The sequence below is a fragment of the Dasypus novemcinctus genome, chromosome 14 (genome assembly GCF_030445035.2).
Source record: "Dasypus novemcinctus isolate mDasNov1 chromosome 14, mDasNov1.1.hap2, whole genome shotgun sequence".
NCBI lineage: Eukaryota > Metazoa > Chordata > Mammalia > Cingulata > Dasypodidae > Dasypus > Dasypus novemcinctus.
The window spans coordinates 8160442-8185435 of record NC_080686.1 but is presented as its reverse complement, the minus strand read 5'-3'; the positions used below and the strand labels follow the sequence as shown (position 1 = coordinate 8185435).

The 24994-nt window shown below is 39.0% G+C and overlaps 1 protein-coding gene across 2 annotated transcripts; it reads left to right on the top strand.

Annotated features, from left to right (window-relative positions):
• The first annotated feature begins 23 nt into the window (after nucleotides 1-23).
• Nucleotides 24-24859, top strand: LOC101415401 (zinc finger protein 596-like). 2 transcript variants are annotated; one of them, XM_004476691.3, is made up of 7 exons: nucleotides 24-133; nucleotides 16363-16441; nucleotides 18309-18380; nucleotides 19817-19943; nucleotides 20932-21027; nucleotides 21511-21593; nucleotides 21935-24859. In XM_004476691.3, exons 3-7 carry the CDS (start codon nucleotides 18369-18371, stop codon nucleotides 22796-22798), a joined length of 1182 nt encoding a protein of 393 aa, XP_004476748.1. In that variant the 5' UTR covers nucleotides 24-133; nucleotides 16363-16441; nucleotides 18309-18368; the 3' UTR covers nucleotides 22799-24859. The 2 variants fall into 2 exon arrangements, with proteins under 2 accessions (XP_004476748.1, XP_058131484.1); XM_058275501.2 differs by lacking the exon at nucleotides 24-133 and adding an exon at nucleotides 143-533.
• Nucleotides 24860-24994: the final 135 nt, after the last annotated feature.

The following is a 24994-nucleotide window of genomic DNA, read 5'->3' as shown; positions in this document are numbered from 1 at the left end:
CCAGCGTTGACCCGGAAACGTTTGTTTTTCGGTTCCGGGACCTGGCGCTGCCGAGCAGTGAGGACTCATTTCTGCACTGCGCGCTCCACGGAGCAGGTACCCGCGGCTCTGGGACGGCTCGGGCGCGTCCGCGGTGAGTCAAGAGCTTTCTCCTCATGCCCCTGTAGAAGAGGAGCCGTTGTGGCTCCTCCGTAAAGTTTTTCCTAAAAAGCGAGCTCTGAGCCTTTCTTCCTCTGCACTGTTCAAACTGGTTTATTCTTTCTTCGTTAATATTGTAGCAAAACTTATTTTACGAGAGTATCGTTCCTTTAGGGGTTTGACTGCTCGAAATCCTGGTATGCTTTAGGATTTTTGAAAATTATGCAAGACTCTTCCTGGAGACAGTTTTGATAGGGATTCAGCAAAAAGGGAAAGCATGTACTTTAGTGAAATGAACGTACAAGATATCGGAACCTTCCAGTGGGATAAGCTGGAGACAGCCCGACCAGACTGAGCCGCGTGGAAGCCCCAGAGGAAAGGGCAAGTGGTGTTAGGTGAGCTGTGTGTGTGGACTGTGTGTGTAAGCTCGCAAAATTTAACATTCCAGCATAAGTCATGTGTGCATGCAAACAATAAGCAAACTTAACATTCCAGCATAAGTCATGTGTGCATGCAAACAATAAGCAAACTTAACATTCCAGCATAAGTCATGTGTGCAGGCAAACAATAAGCAAATTTAACATTCCAGCATAAGTCATGTGTGCATGCAAACAGTAAGCACTGCAGCCCCACCTCTCCTAACCGCGCCACCCAGTCCAGCCTAGTTCCCGCAAAGTCCCCCAGCTGAGAGAAGGAAACCTAACCCTTCGCGCCAAATGCTGCCTAAGTCCACCCCCCACACCCCACCCCAATACTCTGTTCAAAAGCAACCTGCAAGAGGTGCACAGGGCTCGGTTTTTTGGAAAGAGGTCCTCCTGGCCCGGAAGCCATAATAAATCATCCTTCTCAGAATTCTGGCATCCTGGCATTCAATACCATAAACACTGACTTCTCTCTGCTGCCACAACAATGTCCCTAAATGTACAATTTTATTAATTTTTAAATGGTTCGTTTTTCCTACAATGCTAACGTAGTTCAAAAAATGTTCAAAATTTTGCAAGTACAGCTATTACAACTCAGAATATTGTTTTAATTTTAAGTATGTTATTCACTCACAAAACCAAAATTTATTATGCTTTTTACTTTTCTGGCTTTAATCGAGGCAAGCTTGTCAATAAAATTTTTGAAACATAATTGTTAATTTCTTTTGGTTTTAATTGAGAAAATGCCACGGTAAACAATTTCTCATGGCCCCTTGACGATTTAAATGATTTTTAAATTAATTTCAGCTTATTGAAATGTCTTTGTTTCACTGTGATTGATATGTTTATAAAATATATATGTGAATATTTAGAGTGAAACCTGCTCAATATGAGAATGTAATAAATAAATTGTTGGACTATTCAAGAGTCAAGAAAGTGGCTGCTTTTTGTAAAGCATATTAATACATTGAAATTAATTTGTCTTGTTGATTCAAAAGTGAAAGCACTTATTTAAATATTGTATGTCTCTTTGAAAGGTGAAATTAGGACATCCGTAATCTTCATTTTTGTATGCCTCTTTCCCATAAGAAGCATATCTTTGGTGAAGAATTATTCTCAAATCCTTTATTTATTTCAGTACTTTGAAATTTGACAATATTTTCATGTGTATTGTTTAATTTTACCTTTATCAAATATACTTTCTCAAAAGCTACCTTCTCTCACAGGTGGTAAGCCTTCTAATAACCATCCATGTTTAAATATTGTCAGGATTGTTTGTTGAGCTTTATTAATTACTTTCTCTTCATTCAATATAGCACCCCACATTGACAAGATCCTGAATATTTGTGTTTGCATTAAAGAACTTTTATTTCAAAATAGGGTATTTCATCAACTACTATATATACCTCAGATATCTCTGATCGTATTTATGCATATGATGAGTATTAATTTGTGTGTTAAATGCCCTGATTAAATTTGCTCCCATCCCAGATTTTCATAAAGGTAAATTCCAGTATCCTATAACCCTCAGCATTTCTCCACCTTGCAAATTCCTGGCATGATCAGAATCTTACCTCATGCTCCCATGGTCTTTAAAATTTCCAGATGGGCTCCTGGGGAGGAAAGAGACAGAAAATCCCCATGCTTTGGCCAAGCTTCTCTCTTCCTGACACCTGAAACCCATGTGCAGCCAAGACAGCCAAACTGGGCCACCTCCTGAGACCATAGAAAGTGAGCTCAAGCAAAATTCTTGACTAGCATGCCCCTGGCTTAGAGGAAGGAGTTAGTAAATGGCTTTCAGCCTGTGGCAAAGGGTTATCACTCTTGGGAACATTCGGCAGAAGAAGGGATTCCTGTGAAAAACGGGAATATAAATATCTTGTTGTTCCACAAACACTGCAAAAGCTCCCAGAACACCAGAGGCCTATTTCTATTTATGTAAAATTTACACATTCTTAGTAATATCCAGAGTCTCACAAGAGCACTTACTTTCACAATTTGGAATTGCTTTTGTATAGATTTGGCCTCTGAATGCTTTAATGGTATGTAATAGGCATTTTTTAAAAATACATTTTCTTTAGAGAAGTTGTAAACTTACAGAACAATCATATACGCTGTTGAATTCCCGTACAATACCCCTCCATCAACACACTACATTGTTGTGGAACATTTGTTTAAGATTATGAGATAATATTATTAGACTGTTTCCACTAACTATGGTCTATAGCATACCTTTGGTGTATTTTTTCCATATCTCCTATTATTAACATAGTACATCTTTGGTGTTGAAGCAGGAATATTACAAAATTGTTTTTTAACAATAGTCAATAGATTACATTAATTGTACTTTTCCCATGATTGTCCACATTCTTACCATCTTGCAATATTGATGTACATTTGTTCATGTTCATAGGACATTCTTTTATTTATACTATTTTTCACCACAATTCCCATCCACAATTCACATTCACTATGATATTCAGTCCCTAGATTATTCCGTAGCTTTCTTTCAGTTGACATTTACATCCCTAGTCTACCCTTTTCAGTCACCATCCCATTTATAAACCAGCTGTGTTAGTTCTACTCACATTTGTCACTACCAACTCTATCCATTTCTACACTTTTATAGTCAAGTTAAATAAAAGTCCTATATACATTAAGCATCATTATCCCTTCTCAGCCCTCCTCTTATCTCCTCATAACCTTGGCATAGGCATTTTTAAAAATAATTTATTTTGAAGTAAAATCAAATGTATAAAAATTGCAAGAGTTGTTCAATGAAACCCTAATCCAGGGATTCTTAATGAGATCTGAAAGCTTGTAGGTCTTTATGGTGTAAAGTGAGTTATAAATTTCCTTATTGTTAGAGAAAGGGCACTCACTGTGACACGGAGACTAACGATTGCAAGCAGATAGTTTACTGAGAAGGCCCCCCAGTGGTATGTTTCTGAAGAATAGACTTCACTGGCTCTTGGAAGGGATGGTTTGGAATTTATACAGTATTCCAAAAGGTATTGTTAGTTCGTGGGGAAGGGGCTAAGGACTGAGTATATCCCAGGGCCAATGTGGGGTTGAAAAAGCAAGTTCTTTCCCTTGTATGGTTACTGGGATAGTGGGCTAGGAAGTGACGTATTCCTGGACTGTAAAAAGGACTGATGTAGCTTTAGTCGAGAAGGAGTGGAGATTCTTATCTTGCCCTGTGGATTCCTTGTTCTTATGAGGAGATGACTGGTTGTTTTTTGGACACCTAGGCTATGGTTTTCTCAATTAGTCATATGGCCCCTGGATGGGAGTTGCCTTTCTTTGTGTCACAGTCTGTTAATCATACATTGTGAACTTTACAATAAGGAACTTCTAACATTCCCAATTTTTTGAAATATATATATTTATATATATACATCTTTATGGTGAGGGACTAGGGAACCTAGGGGTGTAGGGTGTTGGGCTGGACAGGAGGGTGAAGGGATTTGGGGTGTCGACTCAGTCTGGCTACTTCTGCTGTTAGGGGGTGGAGAGGCATTCCCTTCTGTCCTGCCCTGTGGGTTTGGCTTTTTGTCCCACAGGGGTTGGTACTGCTGTTTATGTAGCAGGAAGACGCTGTTCACATATTCATGAGTTGTTGACTCTACAGTTCGGTGTAAGAACCAGAAAAGAAGCTGTAAGAGACAAGGACCAAAAAGAAGAAGAAGCAATATTATCCATGCTGGTGTTATAATGGATAAAAGGATTGATTTAAGCAGTGAGGAAAAGTAGGAAAGAAATGAGAATAACCATGATTTTTTCACTGGTGGCATGTGGGTGAAGTCTGATTGCCAGTCTTGTCCTGGTTTGGAGCCTTTATAGAGGTATAGTTTAAAAGAAAGAGAAGTGGGAATTTTGTAGATATTAGTTGGTTGGCAAGTAGAACAGTCTCTCATGATCATCTTTATGTGTTTTGAGAAGTCAGGACAATGTAGGGAATTAGTAAGAAGTAGTGAGAGTGGTGTGTGTCCTATGTAATATTGATTGTGTAACTTAGTAGAAATGTTATGTTTCCAATTCAGATAAAAGGATTTTTCCATCTTTCATGAACCATCTCTTGACTTCCTTTGCTCCCACAAGGGGAAGTTTTAAGAGTTTCTTCAGGTGTATCAGGGGAGGTAGGATATAGAAATGCAAGGATAATGAGTGTGACAGTGGTGTGTGAAACTGAGCAGGGTTGGGTAGCCTTTGCTTTGGCTTCAGTGTCGGCTTAGTTATTGCCAACAGATACGGGGGAGTTTGATTTTTGGTGCCCTTTGCAGTGAATTATAGCAGTTAAGGTTGGAAGTGATGCCGCTTTGAGTAATTGTAGGATGGGATTTTTCTTAATAATGGAAGATCTACTAGAAGGTAGGAAACCCCTCTCCCACCAGATGGGAGCGTGTGAGTGTAGGATGTCATATGCCTATTTGAAGTCAGTGTAGATGTTTAGGGCTTGCCCCTTGCCTCTGACTAGTACTCTTGTGAGGGCCATGTTCTCAGCTTGTGAGGTTGTGCCATGTGGAAGGGGACCCAATTCAATGGTGTCAGTTAAGGTAACAAGAGCATATCCGGCCTGGGTAGAATTGTTAAGTTTAGTGGAGCCATCATCAATAAACCTTGTGTGACTAGGATTAGGAAGAGGAGTATCTGAAATATTGGAAATAGTTTTAGTGAGGAGATGAAACATATCACCACAATCATGAGTGTAAACTGTGTCAGGTATTTCTGGGGATGGGTTGGGATCAATGAGAAGGAGGGTGGCAGGGTTGAGAGGAGGACAGTGGTGTGAGAAGATGCCAGGATTTTGTAGAAGAGTTGTGTCAAGGGTTTGAAGATGAGTGGAGGAGGTAGATGCAGTAGCTTTGTGAGTTTAAAGAGGTGATAGGGAATGAGGACAAAACACCGAGCTGATTTATTGTGTAAGCTTTCTTGGACTAGGAGGGTAGCAGCAGTGAGGACTTTGAGGCAGGTAGGCCTGCTGCAGAGAGTCATGCGCTCTACTGTTGGGAGAAATGATATGGTTATCAGGGCTGTTGGCTGCCTTAAGATTCCTAGGGCATATCCTTGGCAGGTGTCTATACAGAAAGAGAAAGGTTTAGAGGGATTGGGGAGAGTGGGGAGGTGCTGTTAATAGGGCTTTTTAAAGCCGATTGAAGGGAAATTTTCGCCATATGGGGCAATCAAGTGGCTCATTTAAATTGCCAGAAGCAGCTTGGTAGAGAGGTTGAGATATAGGTCTGAAGTTTGGAATGCAGAGATGGAGAAAGTTGACAAGCCATAGGAAAGAAAGGAGGTTGTTTTAGTTTGTGGGAACTGATAGCTGTTGATGAGTTGGATTTGTTCTGCTGTTACATGCTTATGTGAGGGAGAAAGGTGAAGCCCAAGATAGGTTATTTCAGATTTTTAAAAATTGTCCTTTGCTTGGGAAAACGCAGTATCTCTTATCACCAAGGAAGTCAGGCAGGGTGATAGTTTGGATTATGGATGTTTGTAGGAGGGGCTACAAAGGAGGAGGTCATCAGCATATTGGGAGAAGAGTACTGGAGGGGAGTTAAGTTAGAGAGGTCGTGTTGTAGGGCCTGCCCACAAATGTGGGGATTATTTCTAAAGCCCTTTGGAAGAATCGTCCATGTTAGTTGTTGGGAATTTAGGGGGTCTTCAGGGTCTGTCCATGTAACGACAAAATTGTCTTGGGAAGTCTCGTGTATAGGAATAGTGAAAAAGGCATCCTGAAGGTCGGTTATGGTATAGTGTATAGTTTGAGGGGTATGTGGGAGAGAAGACTGTATGGGTTAGGAAGTAGGGGAATGATAAGCTGTGTGGCTTCATTAATAGATCTAGCGTTCTGCCCAAGACCGTAGCTTCTGTTGGGTTTCCTAACTGCTAGAATTGGAGTATTATAAAGGGTGAGTTAGTTGAACTCAGGAGGCCAGCAGCACAGCTTGTCAGTGGTGGGTTTCGAGCCTTATCAGACAGAGATGGATAGGGGATACTGAGGAATATTTGTGAAAGAGGAGGGTTTCCTTAAGACTATTCTGACAGGGTGTGCTGTGACTGAAGGAGAACTGGTATCCCAGACTTGGGGACAAACTTCTATCTGCGGTACTAGAGGAATGTCAGTTGGGATTGGGGAGGGGGATGGATGTAGTAGAGAGGAGGAGAAGAAAGTTGGTTTGGGAGGGCTGGGAGTGTAAAGGAAATGGAGGAGTGATGCTTAGACAATATATCACGACCTAGGAGTGGGGAGGGACAGGTAGGGATTATGAGGAAGGGATTGGTGGAAGAAAGTGTGATTTTCTATTGAGCATACCTGTGGCTTGATAATTAAAGGAGAAGAAGGGATGCTATCAACTCCCACAATAGAGCTTGAAGAAGTAGATAAAGGTCCTGAATGTTCTAGGAGGATTGAATATATGGCCCCTGTGTCAATTAAAAAGATTGATTAAAAAAAAAAAAAAGATGATGATCAGCTAATACCCAACCTTGATGATAAACCTTGGTTTGGACTTACTGATGGAGATGTGGGGCTATTCCGAACCTGGGACCCATCAGTCATCTTTTATCATTCCAAGAAGGTCTGGAAAGGATGATTTTGGCTCCAAATCCATAGGGTTCACTGGAGGAACTTTCCTCGAAACAGGGTTTTCAGGACAATCTGACTACTAATGACCTTTGCGCTGACATACCAGGCAAGGCCCTGATGGGGGCCTTGGATCAGGGCAGGAACGTGCCCAGTGACCTTCCTTTCTGCATTTGAAATAGGGTCCAGGTGGTGGCTGAAAGTAAGAAGAAGGATGGGGTTTTTGAGAGTCGACTCTGAGGGCAGAAGCTAGGAGGGAAGCTTTAACCTGATCTCACTTATGCTTTTCCAGTTTGGCTTCCTCTTCTCTACTGTTAAAGACCTTGAAGGCTGCTTTAATTAGGTCTTTCTGAGGGGTTTGAGGGCCATCCTCTAACTTTTGTAGTTTCTTTCTAATATCGGGATAGCACTGAGTGATGAAGTAGGTGTCTAAGTACAGTTGACCAGAAACTGAGTCAGGATCAAAATTAGTAGATATGTTATCATTACCTCCTCCACAACTCCAGAGGAAAAAAACTGCATTTGGGTTGAAGCTATGCTACTGCTTTCACAGATTCCATGCATACCCAAGATCCCAAGAGGCATCTGGCCAGCCCCACTGCAGTTCCCACCACTAACCCCGTTGGGATTACCAACCAGGCTTCACTGACCCTATTCTCATGACTCATTTCTAAACCTGCATAATAGAAGTCATGAAAAAGGCTGCCCTTCAGGCAGTTAATTATGAGTTAGGAAATGCTCCCTCCACTCCAATTTTATGGAAGAGTTTAAGTGGGATTGGTGTTAATTCTTTCTGGAATGTTTGGTAGAATTCACCTGTGAAGCTGTCTGGTCCTGGGCTCTTCTTAATTGGGAGGTTTTGATAACTAATTCAATCTTGTTTGTGATTGGTCTTTTGACTTCATCTATTTCTTCTTTTGTCAGTGTAGGCTGCTTGTGTCTTTCTAGGAGTTTGTCCATTTCCTCTAAGTCATCCTTATTTGCATACAATTTTTCAAAGTATCCTCTTATGAACTCTTTATTTCTGTGGGGTCAGTGGTGATATCCCCTTCCTCATTTCTTATTTCATGTATTAACATCTTCTCTCTTTTTTGTTAGCCTAGCTAAGGGTTTGTCAATTTTATTAATCTTTTCAGTGAACCAGCTTTTGGTTTTGTTTATTTTTTCTAGTGCTTTCTTATTTTCAATTTCATTTAGCTCTGCTCTTATTTTTGTTATTTCCTTTTGTTTTGGTGTTAGTTTGTTGTTCTTTTTCTGTCTCCTCCCTGTATACAATTAAGTCTTATAATTTTAGCCCTTTCTTCATATTTAATGTAGTAATTTATGGCTTTGAAACTCCCTCTCAGCACTGCTTTTGCTGCATCCCAAAGGTTTTGATATGTTGTGTTGTAATATCATTCGTTTCAGGTTAGTTCCTGGTTTTTTTAGCGATTTCTTCCTTGACCCATTGATTGCCTAAGAATGTATTTAACTTACATATCTTGGGAAGTGGATTTGGCTCAACGGATAGAGCATCTGTCTACCACTTGGGAGGTCCAGGGTTCAAACCCAGGGCCTCCTGACCCATGTGATGAGCTGGCCCATGTGCAGTGCTGATGTGCGCAAGGTGTACACCCCGTACAGAGAGCCGCCTGTGTGAAAAAAGTGCAGCCTGCCTAGGAGTGGTGCCACACACGTGGAGAGCTGGTGCAGCAAGATGATGCAACAAAAAGAGACCGATTCCCCGTGCCACTGACAAGAATACAAGCCGACACAGAAGAACACATAGCAAATGGACACAGAAAGCAGACAATTGGGGGCTGGGGGGGGGGGGGGGAAGGGCGGGGCGGGAAGGGGAGAGAAATAAATAAATCTTTAAAAAATTAAAAATTAAAAAAATGACATATTTTTATGGCAAGTCTGATCCTCTGCCCATTACTGATTTTCAGGTTCATTCAGTTGTGGTGAGAGAAATAATTTTGTATAATTTCAATCATTCTGAATTTATTGAGATTTATTCCATGGCCTAGCATGTGGTCTATCCTTGGGAATGATCCATGTTTGCATAGGAAGAATGTATTTACTACTGTATTTGGGTGTAATGTTCTATATATGTCTATTAGGTCCAGATCCTGTAATGTATTATTCAAGGTCTCTGTTTCTTTTTCGATTCCCTGGCAATATGGTTTCTCAAATGGTGATAATGGTGTATTATAGTCTCCCGGTATAATTGTAGAGGCCTCTGTTGTTCCACTTAATGTTTCCAGTGTTTGCCTCGTGTACTTTGAAGTACCTGCAAGGTGCATAAATGTTTATGATTATTCTTTCTTCTTCATAGATTACCCTCCCTTTTATTAATATAGAATCACCTTCTTTGTATAGGTACTTCTGCCCTTTTCTGGTTATTTTTTGCATGTAAAGATGTTTTCCAACCACCGAGTTTCAGCCTCCTTGCATCCCTGGGTCTAAGGTGAGTTTCTTATAGACAGCATATAGATGGGTCACATTTTCTTCTCTACTCTGCCAGTCTATGTTTTTTAATGTTTTTATTTATTCTTACCAGTAATTTTCTTGCCTATGCTGTCCTCCAAACCTCTTTCTCCTGTTTTTTTCCTTTCAACATGCAGAGCTCCCTTTAGTATTTCTTGAAGGACAGGTTTCTTCTTGACAGACTCTCTTAAGTTCAGTTTATCTTTGAATATTTTGAATTCTCTCTCATTTTTGAACATCAGCTTTGCTGGGTACAGAATTCTTGGCTGACAGTTTTTTTCTTTTACTACCTTAACTATGTCATTCCACTGCCTTTTTGCCTCCGTGTATTTAGATGAGAAATCAGCACTTATTCTTATTGAGCTTTCCTTGTATATGATGGATCTCTTTTCTCTTGCTACTTTCAGTATTCTCTCTTTGTCTTGATCATTGCAGAATTGAAAAGTATATGTCTTGGCGTAGGACTATTAGGATTCATACTGTTTGAGGTGTGCTGCACTTCCTAGACATTTCAATCACTTTGGGAAAATTTTAGCCATTGTTTCCTTAACCCTCCTACTTCCCCCTTTCTCTTCTTGATGTCCTTTATGTCTTTAGCCATATTGTCTTTCAGCCCCTTGATTTGATTTAGATCTGTAGGAATATCATCATTAGTTATCTCAAGTACTGTGTCTCATCTGTGGCTTTGATTTGTTTATTTTCCTGAACCATATCTTCCTTTTTTTCTTCGTATGAGTTGTAATTTTCTGCTTATGTGTAGGCATCTGTACTCTGGTGCAGTTTCTCTCTTTTGCATAGGGATTTAGTGGTGTATGGCTGTGTGTTAGTGCTGTTCTTTGATTCCTTGTTGAACTTGTTCCAGGTTTTTAGAATTCTCTGTGCTTAACTTTGCAAATCAAAACCATGGACCCAGTAATGGGTTTCAGACCAGTTTCCAAGGGTCTTGGAAAGGGAGGCTGTGAAGGTCCCCAAAAAGCCTCTGTTATTGTTTTACTTTTCTAAGTTCTTACATGGACATTCTCTGTCTGGCAGCAAATGGAGCTCTTTGGCAGATGTCTCCACTCAAATCGTGGGTGGAATGTGAATACTGTAACTTTGACCTGGCTCATGGTATAGAAACAGTGACAGAAAATTCTCCCTCATAGCCAAGGCTTACTAAACCAAACTTTCTCAGAAGCTGCTCTTCACCCTTGACCATCCACCTCCTCCATTTTCCATCCATAGCTACTTCCTAGGGGCCAGAAGACTCAGTGCTGTCTGCTCCAAGGGTGGGGGGATAGGCATCAGTAGTTGCAGTTGCAGCATTTACTCACAAGCCTTCAGCATTGAGCTTCTTTTCCATGTCCCTCTCTTTTCTGGGTGGTGTCCAGCCTTTCCCTGGTATCCTAAACCAAAGAACAGGTTTTTGGCCAGTTTTTGCCTGTTCTCTAGTTATTTGTTTCTGGGGGAGAAATGAGTCCTGTGTCTAATCCTCCGTTTTTCTGGAAGCTATTATCCTTTTTAGGTTTTTGATCCTGTTAGAATTATTCCTTCCACGAATAAGTAATTGACTTGGAGATTGAATGGTCTCTTGTCTATGATTGGTATATTTTAATCAGGAATTAAACATTTTCTCATAACTCTCTTCAACCTGAATATAATGTTCTCTAATTTGATATAATGTCTTAGTCTCAAACTTCATACTCCTCATGGAGAGGTCATGAATGGTCACTCCCTGGGCTCAGAAAGAACTTCTGGGACTGAGAGTAATCAAACAGTCTCAGTTAAGCTTATTTCAAAGCAGTGTATGTGTAACAATTTATTTTATAATTCAGAATGAAAGTTTGTTTAAAAAAGACCACCACATTTTATGGTTGAAGAAATTGAGACAGAGAAGGAAGGTAGCCTTACCTGAGGTAAACAGTTCATATTTAGTGGTGTTTAAATTTTTCTTGGGGTTCTACAACCATCAGGAGCATTTGGCTCAGGGATCATATCTTTTCAATTCTGCTGTCCAGTTGTCCTGAATCTTAAAATACTGTTGGTGTCTAGAATCATGACTATTTTAGGTACATTTAAGAGCTAGGGATCTGTCACTCCCCATGACAGCTACCTATTGTCAAGACTTCCTACGTGGCATTTGGAAGGTTTTCAACCTATAGACATCCATGTTAAGGTCTACAGAAACAATTTAAACTGCAGAGATTGGCCCTTCCAGGTTAAAATCCTGGTTCCCAGGAAAAAAACACTTTTACCCAAGGTACATAATAAGTACTCCTCTGGATCTGCGGCTATAAAACCAGGCTATTTGGGGCATTTCTCAAAAATTCCAGGCAATCCTATTAGGTCTTGCAGGACATTACCATATCCCTTACTTTATACTTTTTTTAGACCTTTGCATGGATCTTTAATAAAAAGAAGTGATTGTCATATATGTTGGCCCAGGCTTGTATTTCTCACAATATTTTTCTGCTGGCATTTGTAACATTATTCAGATAAAAAAATATTCCCTAATCATAGGGAATCAAAAAGGAAATTCTTTAGTAAAAGTGACAGAAGAGGAATGTGTGGAGAGGTCACATCTGAGTCCAACTCCACACTCGGGAGCACAAGTTTGAAAGTAGGGCCCATTGGCAAGGCACTGAACTCCAGAGCCATCTGTCATGACTGTAGGACCTGGCTGTCTCTGTAGCCCTCAGGAGCACCACTACCTGGGGTTCTATCTACTTTGGCTGTCTCTGAAATCGTGCTGAGCCATGCATAAGTGTGACCCCTCTAATGACCTCCCGACTAATTTAAGTCTCTTAACCATATAAATGCATTTGTCTTTACCATTTCCCCCTTTTATTCAAGGTCTTTTTCTAGTTGGGTCACCAGCTGGTGCTTGCTAGTAATCCCTTGGTGTCAAAGAAGCACATCCCTAAGAGTCATGTCCCACACTGGGGGGAAAGTAATACATTTACATGCTGAGTTTGGCTTAGAGAGTGGCCACTTTTGAGCAAAATGGAGGCTCTCAGGAGGTAACTCTTAGGCACCCTGCAGCTCTAGGCCTAGTTGAAATTTCAAGCACACAGATTCATAAGTATAGTTATCAGTATCAAGGGCCAATCATTGGAACATCCTTCTTCACTGGTCCTTGCCCTTGAACTTGAGGGATTGTTGCTGCTCCATTGAGGAGTGTGACATAGTTCCCTGGAATGGGAACTCAGCACTCCCTCAGTTGTCATGTGAAACTGAACCTGTGGTTGGTGCTGGGCTGGTGTATTCTCAGGGGACTTGAATCTCTGGACTGTCCGTGTGCAAGTTGGGCCCTGAGCCTCAGCAGAGTTGCAGAGCTTACTCTCCAGTTTGTTGGACTTACACAGGTCAGCTAACAGGGAGGTGAGGATGGACAACCACCTCACCAGGGAACCAAGAGAGTGTAAAATTGCAAGCAGGAGAATCCTATCCCTCAGCCATGTGGGATCTAAACTCCCTCTTGATTTAGAGGTGCAGTGGACATTGCCATCCCTGGGTCCTCAGGATGGAGGATACTGGTATTCTACTATAGAATTCAATATTGTGCCTCTACCAATGGAAGAAACTTTATCATTGGTGTGGAGACACAGGCCATGGAAGTTGCTGAGGGCAGGGAGTGGAAGAAGAGGTGTGATATGGGGGCATTTTTGGAACATGGAGGTCCCCTGAATGATGTTGAAGGGACAGATGCAGGACACAATATTTATACCGCCATAATCCATTAAATGGAATGAGAGTGTAAAGATTGGGAAAATAGGGGACTTAGCATGAAGATACCTGAAATAGGGTACCTGAAAAATTACAGTATAGGCAAAGTAGTCCCTGAGATAACTATTCTTGAGAAAGTATTTGTTTGGATATTAACTGAATGGAGGCAGTGGCAGAATCTTCATTGTTCTGCACAGGTTTTAAATACGGTAAAATGGGACATTGGGATGAATTCTGAATAAATGCTGCTCATACAAATGCTGCTTATTTTTCAATGTATCACCTGGTATATACGTCTTCAGGGATCTTGTTAAAATGCAGAACCTGATTTAGTAGGTATGTGGAGAACTTTGATTCTGCTCTTCTGTCAGTCTCTCTGACATATTTTTGGTGCAGATCCACTTACTCCATACTGTGTGAGTCCTGAGGCCTTGTTTGGGGTCTCAAGTCCTTACAGAAGGTTTTCTCAAATTTTGATGCCTCTTGGAATCATCTGAGGATTTTTCAAACTGAGTACCCGTTTGAACATAGGAAGAAGTAAATTAAGATCTCTGAATAGGGCCCAGGCATTATAACTTTTTAAAATTTCCAGGTGAATTCATTGTGCAGAGACATTTGAGATCCACTTCCATAGAGTATGTGTAAATAGTCATCAGCACAGAAATTGCATGGATTTTTAATAAAAAGAAATGATTGTCATATATATTGGTCCAGAGGAGGTGTGATATGGGGGTATTTTGGGAACTTGGAGTTGCCCTGAATGATATTGCAGGGACAGAGGCAGGACACAATATATATCCTGCCATAATCCACTGAATGGACTGGGAGAGAGTGTAAACTGCAATGTAAACTATAATCCATGCTGTGTAGCAGTGCTCCAAAATGTATTCATCAAATACAATAACTGTGCCACACTGATGAAAGACGTTGTTGATGTGGGAGGAGTAGGGGTGGTGGGGAGTGAAGGTATATGGGAACCTCCTATATTTTTAATGTGACATTTTGTGTGATCTATGTATTTTTTTAAAAAAAAGATTAAAATTGAGAAAAAAAAAAAATTCTTGAGATCCATTCCAATATAAATTTCAATTTTTACTGAGAAGTCAATAAAGTCATATACTCCATAGCATGTACTTAGATTTTAACTTTTTCCCAATTTTTTCTCAATGCACTCATATCGTTTAAACTATCTTCCCCTAAATCCACTAACCTTGAGAGTCGGGTTCTCTCCAATTTCAGTAAATCCACTGAATGCCTCTTCATCCCACAAGATTCCTCAACAAACTCCCTGTGTCTCTTTCTAGATGTTATCTCTGTTTTTGTGTCCTAGTTGACAAAATTCACCTAGATTTCTCAGACTCCTCTTTATGGGTATTTACAATCTCTTTCTGAAAGTTTAATTATTTGAACTCTGCCTGATTTCATCTCAACCCTTCCTTTTCTTCTACCTCTCTACCTAGGCAATATTATTCCTTTCTTTGACCTTAAATATTCTCTTTAAGTTCATAGCACGTAAACATTCCAGTCTAAATCTTACATGTACCTGAATATGAAATTCTCCACTGGAATATTTCAGTCACATGATGGACTTTTTCTTCTTTGGAGGTACTGAGGATTGAACCCAGGACCTCATAGATAGGAGGCAGGTGCTAAGCCACTAAGCTACCTCCACACCCTACATGGACTTTCAGAAGCTTGCTCATCTTTAATTATTCAAACCTTAATAAATGACCTTATCTGTTCTCAAGGTTTTGGGTAATAACACTTTTCAGCAGTTTCTGGTATAAAAGATGTACATTTCTAGGAATTTTCTATCTCCCTAAGTGAAATAGTTACAGATTATTTATTTGAAGTGTTTTTCCCCTTAAATGATTTCTTCTAACTTAGTTTTTAAATGGCACGCATGCAGACCATTTTATTTGCTAGTATAACTTCATACACTTGGATAGGCATAGCTCAATGTTGATCCAACATAGACTCATTTCTGACAAAAAATAGCATCTCTCACCTTAAGTATGTTGTATGACTAGCCTATAATCTCATAGGACTATATAAGGAAACCATGAAAATGGAGTCATTGATTTCCTAAAATACATGCTAATAAAATACAAAATACAACTTTAAAAATTTCAGAATAGTGAATTAAAAATGGTAAAGATAAACATTAATCAAATGCCTGTACCTGCAATGAAAATGTTGTTTTTGCTTTTGAAATAATTTTTCTTCTATATGTCAAAATATGTCTGAAACATATTCATTGTATCAGTGTTTAAACATAGTACTGACTGTAAGAATTTGTTTGGGGTGATTGGGAAACTCTGCTAATGGATCTTGTTAATGGTGGCACAGCATTTTGTATGTGATTAATCTCACTGAATTCTGTGCTGCATTGTGTTTGAGATGGAAAAGTTTGTCTTATACATGTTTTCACAACTTAAGAAAAAAAAGGAAAAACTAACAACAGAGATAATTAAATGCAGTACATGATTCTGATTGGATTGTAATAAAAGAAAATAGTGTACGTCCTTTTCATAGGGAAACAAATAAGGAAATTAGATTAATTTATTCTGAGAAATCCTAATATTTTCAACCTTATATTTTTTACAGTTCTTGGAATATCCAGAAAATCTGACATGAAGAGACATGGAATGTTATTTCCTTTGCTCAGTAGTAAAATATGCCCATATCAAAACAATGAAAACATTTTTGAGTATATATTTTCATCCCAAGCATTTCTACTTATATAGAATACACTGATGCCTACCTCCTGAGAGAATGTTAGTAGATTATAATTCCTCTTAGGAATGAAGAATAGCAGGGATCTTCTTACTCTAGAATACTTGCCCAGCACAAAATTCACAAAATAATGAAACCTCTGCGAAAAGAAATGAAGGTTGATATTGAGTCTCTTAAAAAGACCCAATTTGTTTCCCTTTATTACATCTATATGATTTATCTAATTTGAGTATAAAGACTATTAAAGAAGTTATACCCTGAGTCTTCACTGTCACCTGAATTACTGAAGGTTTGTCTTCTCGGTTACAGGACTTAGGATACTATCAACTGCATAAAAAGAGAGTCCTTCAAACAGATGATCCTTTTTCTAGAAAGAAGCTGAGCATTGGTACGTAGTGGAAGCATCATCAATCAGTCTTGGTGTCCTTCATTTTTTGTCTGGTTGGGTTGTGGTAAGGAAGAGAATTTTAACCACAAGGTGTAGTCCTTATTTATGTTGTAAATGAGTTTGTTCATCAGAATGCAATTGTTGGAGTTGACTGCAGGTATTCAGGCCTAGGCCATCTGAGGACAGGTTAGGTTACTTGAAGTCCTAATTCATTAGTATTTTGCAGAGAAACTTGCCCAGAATATTCGGAGAATAATTTTATGTAATTATCCCAGTAAGAGGGACAGACAAATAAATGTATAATGACAAATTAGCAAGAGTAACTTGAAGGAAAGGACCTCATTTTGACCTGAATCACCTTAGTCATGTTCTGTGTTCATGCAGCATGGACAGGGCAGCTAATTCAAGTCACTCCTGTTGGAGACATTTATGGTAAATACTCAGTAGGACATGAGAAATATTCTCAGTGTCTATTGCAGTGAGTAAGTGTGGATTATACTGGATGGTAAACATCAGGGGAATTAGAGGCTGATGTTTGGATAGTGGCTTCAATTCTGTGATGCTACCTGTTTGGTAGGATAACCAGGGAAGGTGGCATAATCGTGTGATCAAACTATATGAAGAGATTTTGACAATAGGGCAGGGATTCTGCTTCTCAAAACAAGAATTGACATTCCTGGTATAACCCAGATGTGAGTCTTAAGAAATTTGAACTGAAGAGAGAAGCAGAAAAAATTTATTAAAACTCTGGCTTTTTCTAGCCATGGAATTTTTAACATTACTAAAGATTTCTGAGCCTCTGTTCATTTTACTTATTAAATAGGGAAGTTGGCCTTAGCAGGGTTACTTTGAGGATTAAATAACCAAATATGTAAATTTCCAGTCACATTTAATACAACTGTTGTTTTTCTGGGGTCAGGTACAAATGAGTAAGTTAAACTGATTTCTGTTTCTGACTATAATTTATCTATGATATGCATGTTCTTTTAACGGTGTTTTAGGGGAGAATTTGGAATATTTAGAACCTTTACATCTATAAATTGTGGAGTGCAAGATTGTTACAGCTGAGGATAAGTAATATAGGGTAAGATGTCAGATATCATATTGAGGAAATACATTTTCTCCCAAATTCTTCATTCTTTATTATTTGAGCCTCCTGGTCTGGGGATGTTGAGACAGTATGACCCATGTACTTGTACTACTTTCTGATGCATGAGATTTTCAGCACTAGATTTGCACAATGGGAGCCACTGACCTCTCCAAAGGAGCAAGACTCTGAATTAATAAGCCCCATAATGTAATACATTTTTTAATAATTATGGGTGATATTCAAGTCCAGTGAGAGGAGATCTAGAACTTGTTGAGAGAGTGACATTATTGGATGTGCCATGTGGAAGAACCAAGATGACTTGATACAAGTGTACACAGAAGGGAAGGTTCAGGGTAAAGGAAGAAGGGAGTGAATGTCAGATGGATGTTTCATAAGCCAGGAAGAGTCATGTTTGAGAAATAGAGTGGCTTCTCTGTAGATGGAGGCACGATGTTTTGAAATAATGGGAGGATATTGAAAATCTCTGGGCACCTTGGGCTAGTGAATATAGAAAAATAATGATTTTCATATTCTTACAGCTCAATGAAGATGTTCATATCTTCTTTATTATCCAGAAGAGCCAAGGCTTTCTTACTCTTGACCTAGGGAGAGGATAGTCCTCCCCTATTTCTCTTGGTGCACACTTCCTGTCCTGTTCATAGGGCCCAGGTTACTTCCAGGGGAAGAGTTGGGATTCCTAAAGAGTTGGGTCTGGAAACTGGGGACAAGACCAGAGTCTCATAGCTTCTTTCTCCATTCTCAACTTTGTTCACCTAGTGCTTATCTGATTTTGAGTGAAAACACAGAGGAAGACTGTTTTCAGCTGAGCTATTGACAATGCTACCACTGGTGAGTAGGGAATTCTTTGTACTGAAATTACCCATGCGTTGTCAGCAGACGGGAAGGTTTCTCATATTGGCATGGGTATTCTGATCTGATGTATGTGATATTTAAGGATCTGAGCTGCAGTTAAGTTCATCTAGACCTCTGGGATGGTGATGGTAGGTTAGGGGTTGATCTGATCAATAAGTAATCTCCTTTCCCACATTACACATGTTTGTTCCAGACTCCATTAAGGCTCCTCATTGGAGAAATAATTCAGTCATTGGTCATGTTCATGCCTCCATTTGGCTTTGGCATGGGGTGAACATAAGTGATAGAGTTGAGTAAGAGCAAAAGTTTTACAGTCAGTAGGGTGGCTGATGTTTTAGCAGATGAGTTCAGTCAGTACAATTTACAGGTGCTAGGGTACATGACTGTGCATTATTGAGAGGAACAAAAGTGGGGATTAGGTAATAGAAGAGAATACTTTAGTTTCCTCAACTTTTAATTTCTTAAAGTATTGATATATATTTGCACATTTTGAAAATTTCTGAAAAAAGTAACTAAAATGGCACCTCATTGCATGTTTTCCAATTTTGTAGATAATTTAATTATAGCCTGCATTCAGGAGAATGTAATACAGTATGTAGAGTAAAATATATGGCCTTGTGAAAGTAGTTGAAGAATTAGAGCGACCAGAATGGATCAAGAGGCTTTTTGTACTCTTGAACATACAGAGGTGGTGAAGATACTAGAGAAACAATGAAATGGGTATTTGGAAATACCAACGAAAGTTGATTTTGAAAGTTCTCATATCCCTGGAATGGTCAGGAGCATCCTTTAGGACAACAGTCTCAGGAGTCTGCCGTGTGTACTGCTGAACTGTCTGTACTTATGTTATAATGAACACCTGAGTTCTGTAGAGTTGAGTGAAGCAGAATGTAATGATTCTAAGTTCTGTATGATACTTTTTTTTGTTTTGTAGAATACAGGACTTTGTATTCTACTGAATAATATTCCTATGGCATGTTTAGTTAGGAAGTACTTTTCACATAAACTTATTGGCTCTTTCAAAACTTATAACAGGATATGAAATGATTTCGTAGATGACAGGAGACTGAAGTCCTCTGGGGGAATAATCTAATCTTAGTTACAGTATAAACATGGCAAATCATAGATATTGCATACTTGTAATGAGTCTAAATTTTCATGAATTTTCATAGAAAAGGGTGTTTTATCATACGTCTTATAATATTCTTCTATATGGAATTTTAAATATTGAGGGTGTGTGTGTGAAAGGCAGGCGACTGTTCAGCACTAAGAATGATCAGACTTGAAACTCAAAAGCAGTTTGAGCTTTCGATAACTTATCACCACGTCCTCAGTGCTGTCCTCTCAAATATCCTACTGTGCGCATTGGTAGCGCTGATTGTGTCTAAATTCTATGTCTGTAATGTTTGCAGGAGTTAGTGAACTTGAAAGATATAGCTATAGACTTCACCCAGGAAGAGTGGGCCCTGCTGAAAAGATCCCAGAGAAAGTTGTTCAAAGAGGTGATGCTTGAGAGTATTGGTCATCTGGTGTCTGTGGGTAAGTCTCTCAAATTTACCTATCTATCAGTTCCTGTATATTGTTTTATATTTTTTATTGTTACCCTCCCCCCCAATATGTGCTCTCTGTCTGCTCTCTGTGTCTGTTCGTTGTGTGCTGTGTCTCCTCCTCTTCCTTTTTAAGAAGGCACCGGAAATTGAACCTGTGACCTCCCACGTGGAAGAGAGGTGCCCAATTGCTTGAGCCACATCTGCTCCCTGCTTGTTGTGTCTCTTGTGGCATTATCCCATTGCGTCATCTTGTGTCACCTCCCCATGCCAGCCTGTCACATCAACTCACTACATCAGCCTATCTGTCAGCTTGCTGTGTTGCTCATCTTTAGCTTGCATTGGGAACTGAACCCCAGACTTCCCATATGGTAGGCAGGTGCCCAACTGCTTGAGCCATATCCACTTCCCTATTTTCTTTCATATTTTATTTTATACTTGATAGACATAAATTATTTTATATCATTTTATAATATGTACAACTTTCGACAAGAAATTTATTTTTTCTTACTTATGTTGAGTTTTCCACCTGACTAAAATCTAATGTCCTTGAATGCAAATTTTATGTTTTTCTTCTACTCAATATCCAATATTCATAACTGTGCTGGGAATTCAATGAACATTTCCTGCAAAAATAAATAAGGGGATTAACTATTCCCTAATGTTATTCTGCTTTAGAGGATTTAGTGTGGATTCAGATTATAGTAGTAAAAAGAACAGGCTTATCCTTTTCCAAATAAAACTCTTCTGGGGGAACTTATGTTATTGGATTCTTTTTAGAAATAATTAAATATTGGACAAACTTATTTGAAAATACAGAGGGTTCTGCAGTCTCTTTGTGAACTTCGGCATCGACAGCTGTCCTCACTATTTGGACATAACGTCAGTACTTAACACTTTGATGGTGAGGAATTAAACAAGAGTTTAATTTAATTTAATTAAACAGGAATTAAACTTCCCTATATTTTCCCCACATCCAGGGCATCAGGTCTGTAAATCAGATGTACTTTCTCACTTTACACAAGGAGAGGAACTGTGGAGAGAAGGAAATGGATTTTTCCAAAACCAGAATTCAGGTGAGTTTTATAAACCTGTGATTCATAGCAAGGATGAGCCAGGTCAGTGAATCATTACTTTCTTAGAAATATCAACTGAAGATTTACTTAAGTGAGTTATATTTTCTGAAGTGTAGGTATCTTTATTGGGGAAATTTTCCTCAACTATTGTCATTATTCTGTTTACTTATCCATCTGTATTCAAGCGTCTGTGACTTGGGGAAATTAGATATTGATGTACTATTGGACTGAAACTTTGCATAATGGCCCTTTCGTGGTCCTCCTCTGAGATTTTCCCTTTTGTAGTTCCCAAACATATCTTTAAAATTTTTTAATTGTCAATGTTGTATAAAGTTTTCTACTGCCTAGAGAATTCCTTAACTTGATATTTTTTCCCAATTAAGTGTCATATTGGAAAGAATTATAAGACCGTGTTGGACTTTTCAATATTTTCTTAACCTGAATGCTAGTCTAGCAATGAACTTTTTTCTTCAATTTTTTCAGGTATGGAAAGTGGTTTTAAAAAGCCAAAACTGTTATCCAGGCAGCGTATCTGCAGTAAAGACACGTCTATGACCATGCCATTGGTAAGCCTCATGGGTGTGAACCATGGTCTCATAGATACCTGGGGGAGTGTTAAATAAAAAATTCAGTCAGTCACTTAAAAGTCAGTAAGTTGGCTTTAAGTGCTAATCCAAAAAGTCTGTGATAGTTTGAATTTCAGGAAAAATTAACTTGAACAAGAAAATATTAACATGGGTCATATACCTAATCTTTGAAATAATATAAGGCCTTCAATATTGATGCAATAGCTCTGAAGTTGGCATGCTGCAAAAGAGTCGACCTCTATGTATGGAAGAAAATATCTTGGTAATTAACTACCATGGGAAAATTTTAATCATTTCTTAAACACTCTTGCCTTACACAGTGCAATGGAACTCATATCAGAGAGAAACCATATGAATGCCACTTCTGTGGGAAAGCCTATACTCAACGTTATTACCTGAGACAACATGAGCAAATTCACAGTGCGGAGAACCCTTATGAATGTCATCTCTGTGGGAAAGCCTTTACTCGAAGTTTTACCCTGAAACAACATGAGAACACTCACACAGGAGAGAAACCCTATGAATGTCATCAATGTAGGAAGTCCTTTGCTACTATTTCTGGCCTGAGAAAACATGAGAAAACTCACACTGGAGAGAAACCTTATGAATGCCATCTATGTGGGAAAGCCTTCACTTGTAATTTTTACTTTAAACATCATGTGTACACTCATATTGGAAAGAAATCCTATGAATGTCATCAATGTGGGAAATCTTTCGTCCATTATACTAGCCTTAGATATCATGAGAGGACTCATCATACTGGTGAGAAACCCCATGAATGTCCTTCATGTGGGAAATCCTTCACCCATTATTCTAGCCTTAGATATCATGAGAGGTCTCACACTGGTGAGAAACCTTATGAATGTTTTTCATGTGGGAAATCCTTCACTCATTCTTCTCCCCTAAGAAAACATGAGAAAACTCACACTAGAAAGAAAACTTACGATTGCCATGTATGTGGGGAAGCCTTCACTTGTCGTTCTGCCCGTAGACAACATGAGAGAACTCATACTGGTGAGAAACCCTATGAATGTCAGTCATGTGGGAAGTCCTTCAACCATTATTCTAGCTTGCGCTATCATGAGCGGACTCACACTGGGGAGAAACCTTATAAATGCCATCTGTGTGGGAAAGGTTTCAGCCATTCTTCTACCCTTAAAGGACACATGAGGACTCACACTTGAGACAAACCCTATGAATGTCATCTATTTTAGAGATCCTTCACTCATTCTTACTGGAGACAACATGAGAGGACTTATTCTGGAAATACTCTTTGTGAATATCTTCTGTGAGGGCAAGCCTTCATTGTTCTGCCCTTGGACAGTACAAGAAAACTTACACTGGAGAGATACCATAAGAATATCATCTATTTGGGGTAATCTTAGTTTTTTTGTAAACTTATACAATAGGACTTGTCTCAAATCTTGAGAGAAACCCTATGAATGCCATGTATGTGAAAGACTTCAGTCAATGTTCTGCCTTGGATTTTATCAGGGTATACATACTATAAGTGTTTTGAATATGGAAGAGATTTCAGCTGTTTACTTAACCTGTAAACATACTAGAGAACTTGCATATGTAAAACACTGAAATCAATCTGGTAGAGCCCTTAGTCATCCTGACTACTTCATCAGTTTAGGCCAATTCACACTGGAGAGAATGGATATAAGTGTCACCAATGTAGCAAAAACTAATAGGTGGTCTAGTAATACATAACGAGAAGTTCTAATAGAAATGTAAGGAAATGTTCCTGCTGATAAAGAGACAAGTCTTTCAGAGAATGAAGCCCCTTGAGGGAAAGCCAGATAATTCAAGCAGGAGATGGCATTCATGAAACATCACACGAAATCGCTTATTTATACAAAATCAGTTGTAGGGAAGTGAGAATCCACAGGGTAGAAAACTTTTTTTTTAAAGATTTATTTCCTCTCCTCTTCCCACCCCTCCATGCCCCGCTGTCGTCTGCTCTCTTGTGTCCATTCGCTGTGTGTTCTGTGTATGCTGGCATTCTCGATGGCACCAGGAACCTGTGTCTCTTTTTGTTGCATCATCTTGCCGCGTCATCTTTCCCTGTGTGGGACATTACTCCTGGGTGGGATGCACTTTTTTTGCATGGGGTGGCTTTCTTTGTGGGTCTCACACCTTGCACGTGGGTCTCCACTATGTGGGGGACACCTCTGCATGGCATGGTATTCCTTGCACATGGCAGCACTGCACGTAGGCCAGCTCAGCTCACCACAGAGGCTAGGAGACCCTGGGTTCCAACCCTGGACCTCCTGTATTGTAGGTGGACACTCTATCTGTTGAACATCATCTGCTTCCTGAGTACAAAACTCTTTGGTGTCATGACTGAGACATTTTATGATGATGAGGAGGAAACAACAATCTTAAAGTCAATTTAGGAACTTTTTCAGCTGGACTTCACATCAGAAAATTCATAGTGAAACATGAAATACTTTATATGGACCTTTGGTACAAAATTTAGCAGAATCAGGAAGTTTAAACAGGACTTATTATTGAAATTATGTAAGAAAATAGTTTAGAAATGACATGGGTATCCTGAATGGTTAATTTTTGTATGAAGCAATTTAAAAGAGATTAATACAGTAGGTTAGTATTTTCTTATAGGTAGGAACAGATTATTCTTTTTGAAAATCTAATATGTTGGCCACGTTGTATGTTTCTTTATAATTCCAAGCACTAAGATTGGATTAAATCAGAAAATACCTTTGAATGTTAAATATGTAGAACACAAAATTTTGGCTCAACTATTGTATTATATATATCATCATGGCAAGGATGAAAGAAACGGATAAAAATGCATTTTAGAAGTATAATCATTTATTCATAAATATGCTATTTTTAAAATATTTAATATTAAACTTAAAATTTAGGAATGAATTAAAAACAAAACTTGTAATAAAGTAAAATTTGTCAAGCAGAGAGAATGTAGTTATTTTAGTTGTCTGTTGCAGTGTCCTCTAACCCCACTGCAAGTGGGTGGGTATGTGACTATCACTGTGTTACTTTTGCTGTAAATTTAGCTTTCTAGATCTGATGAGAGTTCAGTTGAATATCTGAACACTTTTTCAGATGGGTGTCTCCTCAGTTACAACAGTCATTTCAGATGCCAAGAGAATAGGTGTTCATATTAGGTATATGTTTGTCAGTTTTTGTCTCTGATAAAATTCGTGTCCTATGTTTGTTTTTTTTAAATAAAAATTTATTTTATTTATTCTTCCCCATTATTGTTTACGCTTGCTCCCTGCTCTCTGTGTCCATTCATTGTGCACTCATCTTTTTAGGAGGCACCAGGAACTAAACCTAAGACCTCCCATGTGGGAGGGAGATGCCCATTGGTTTAAACCACCTCCGCTTCC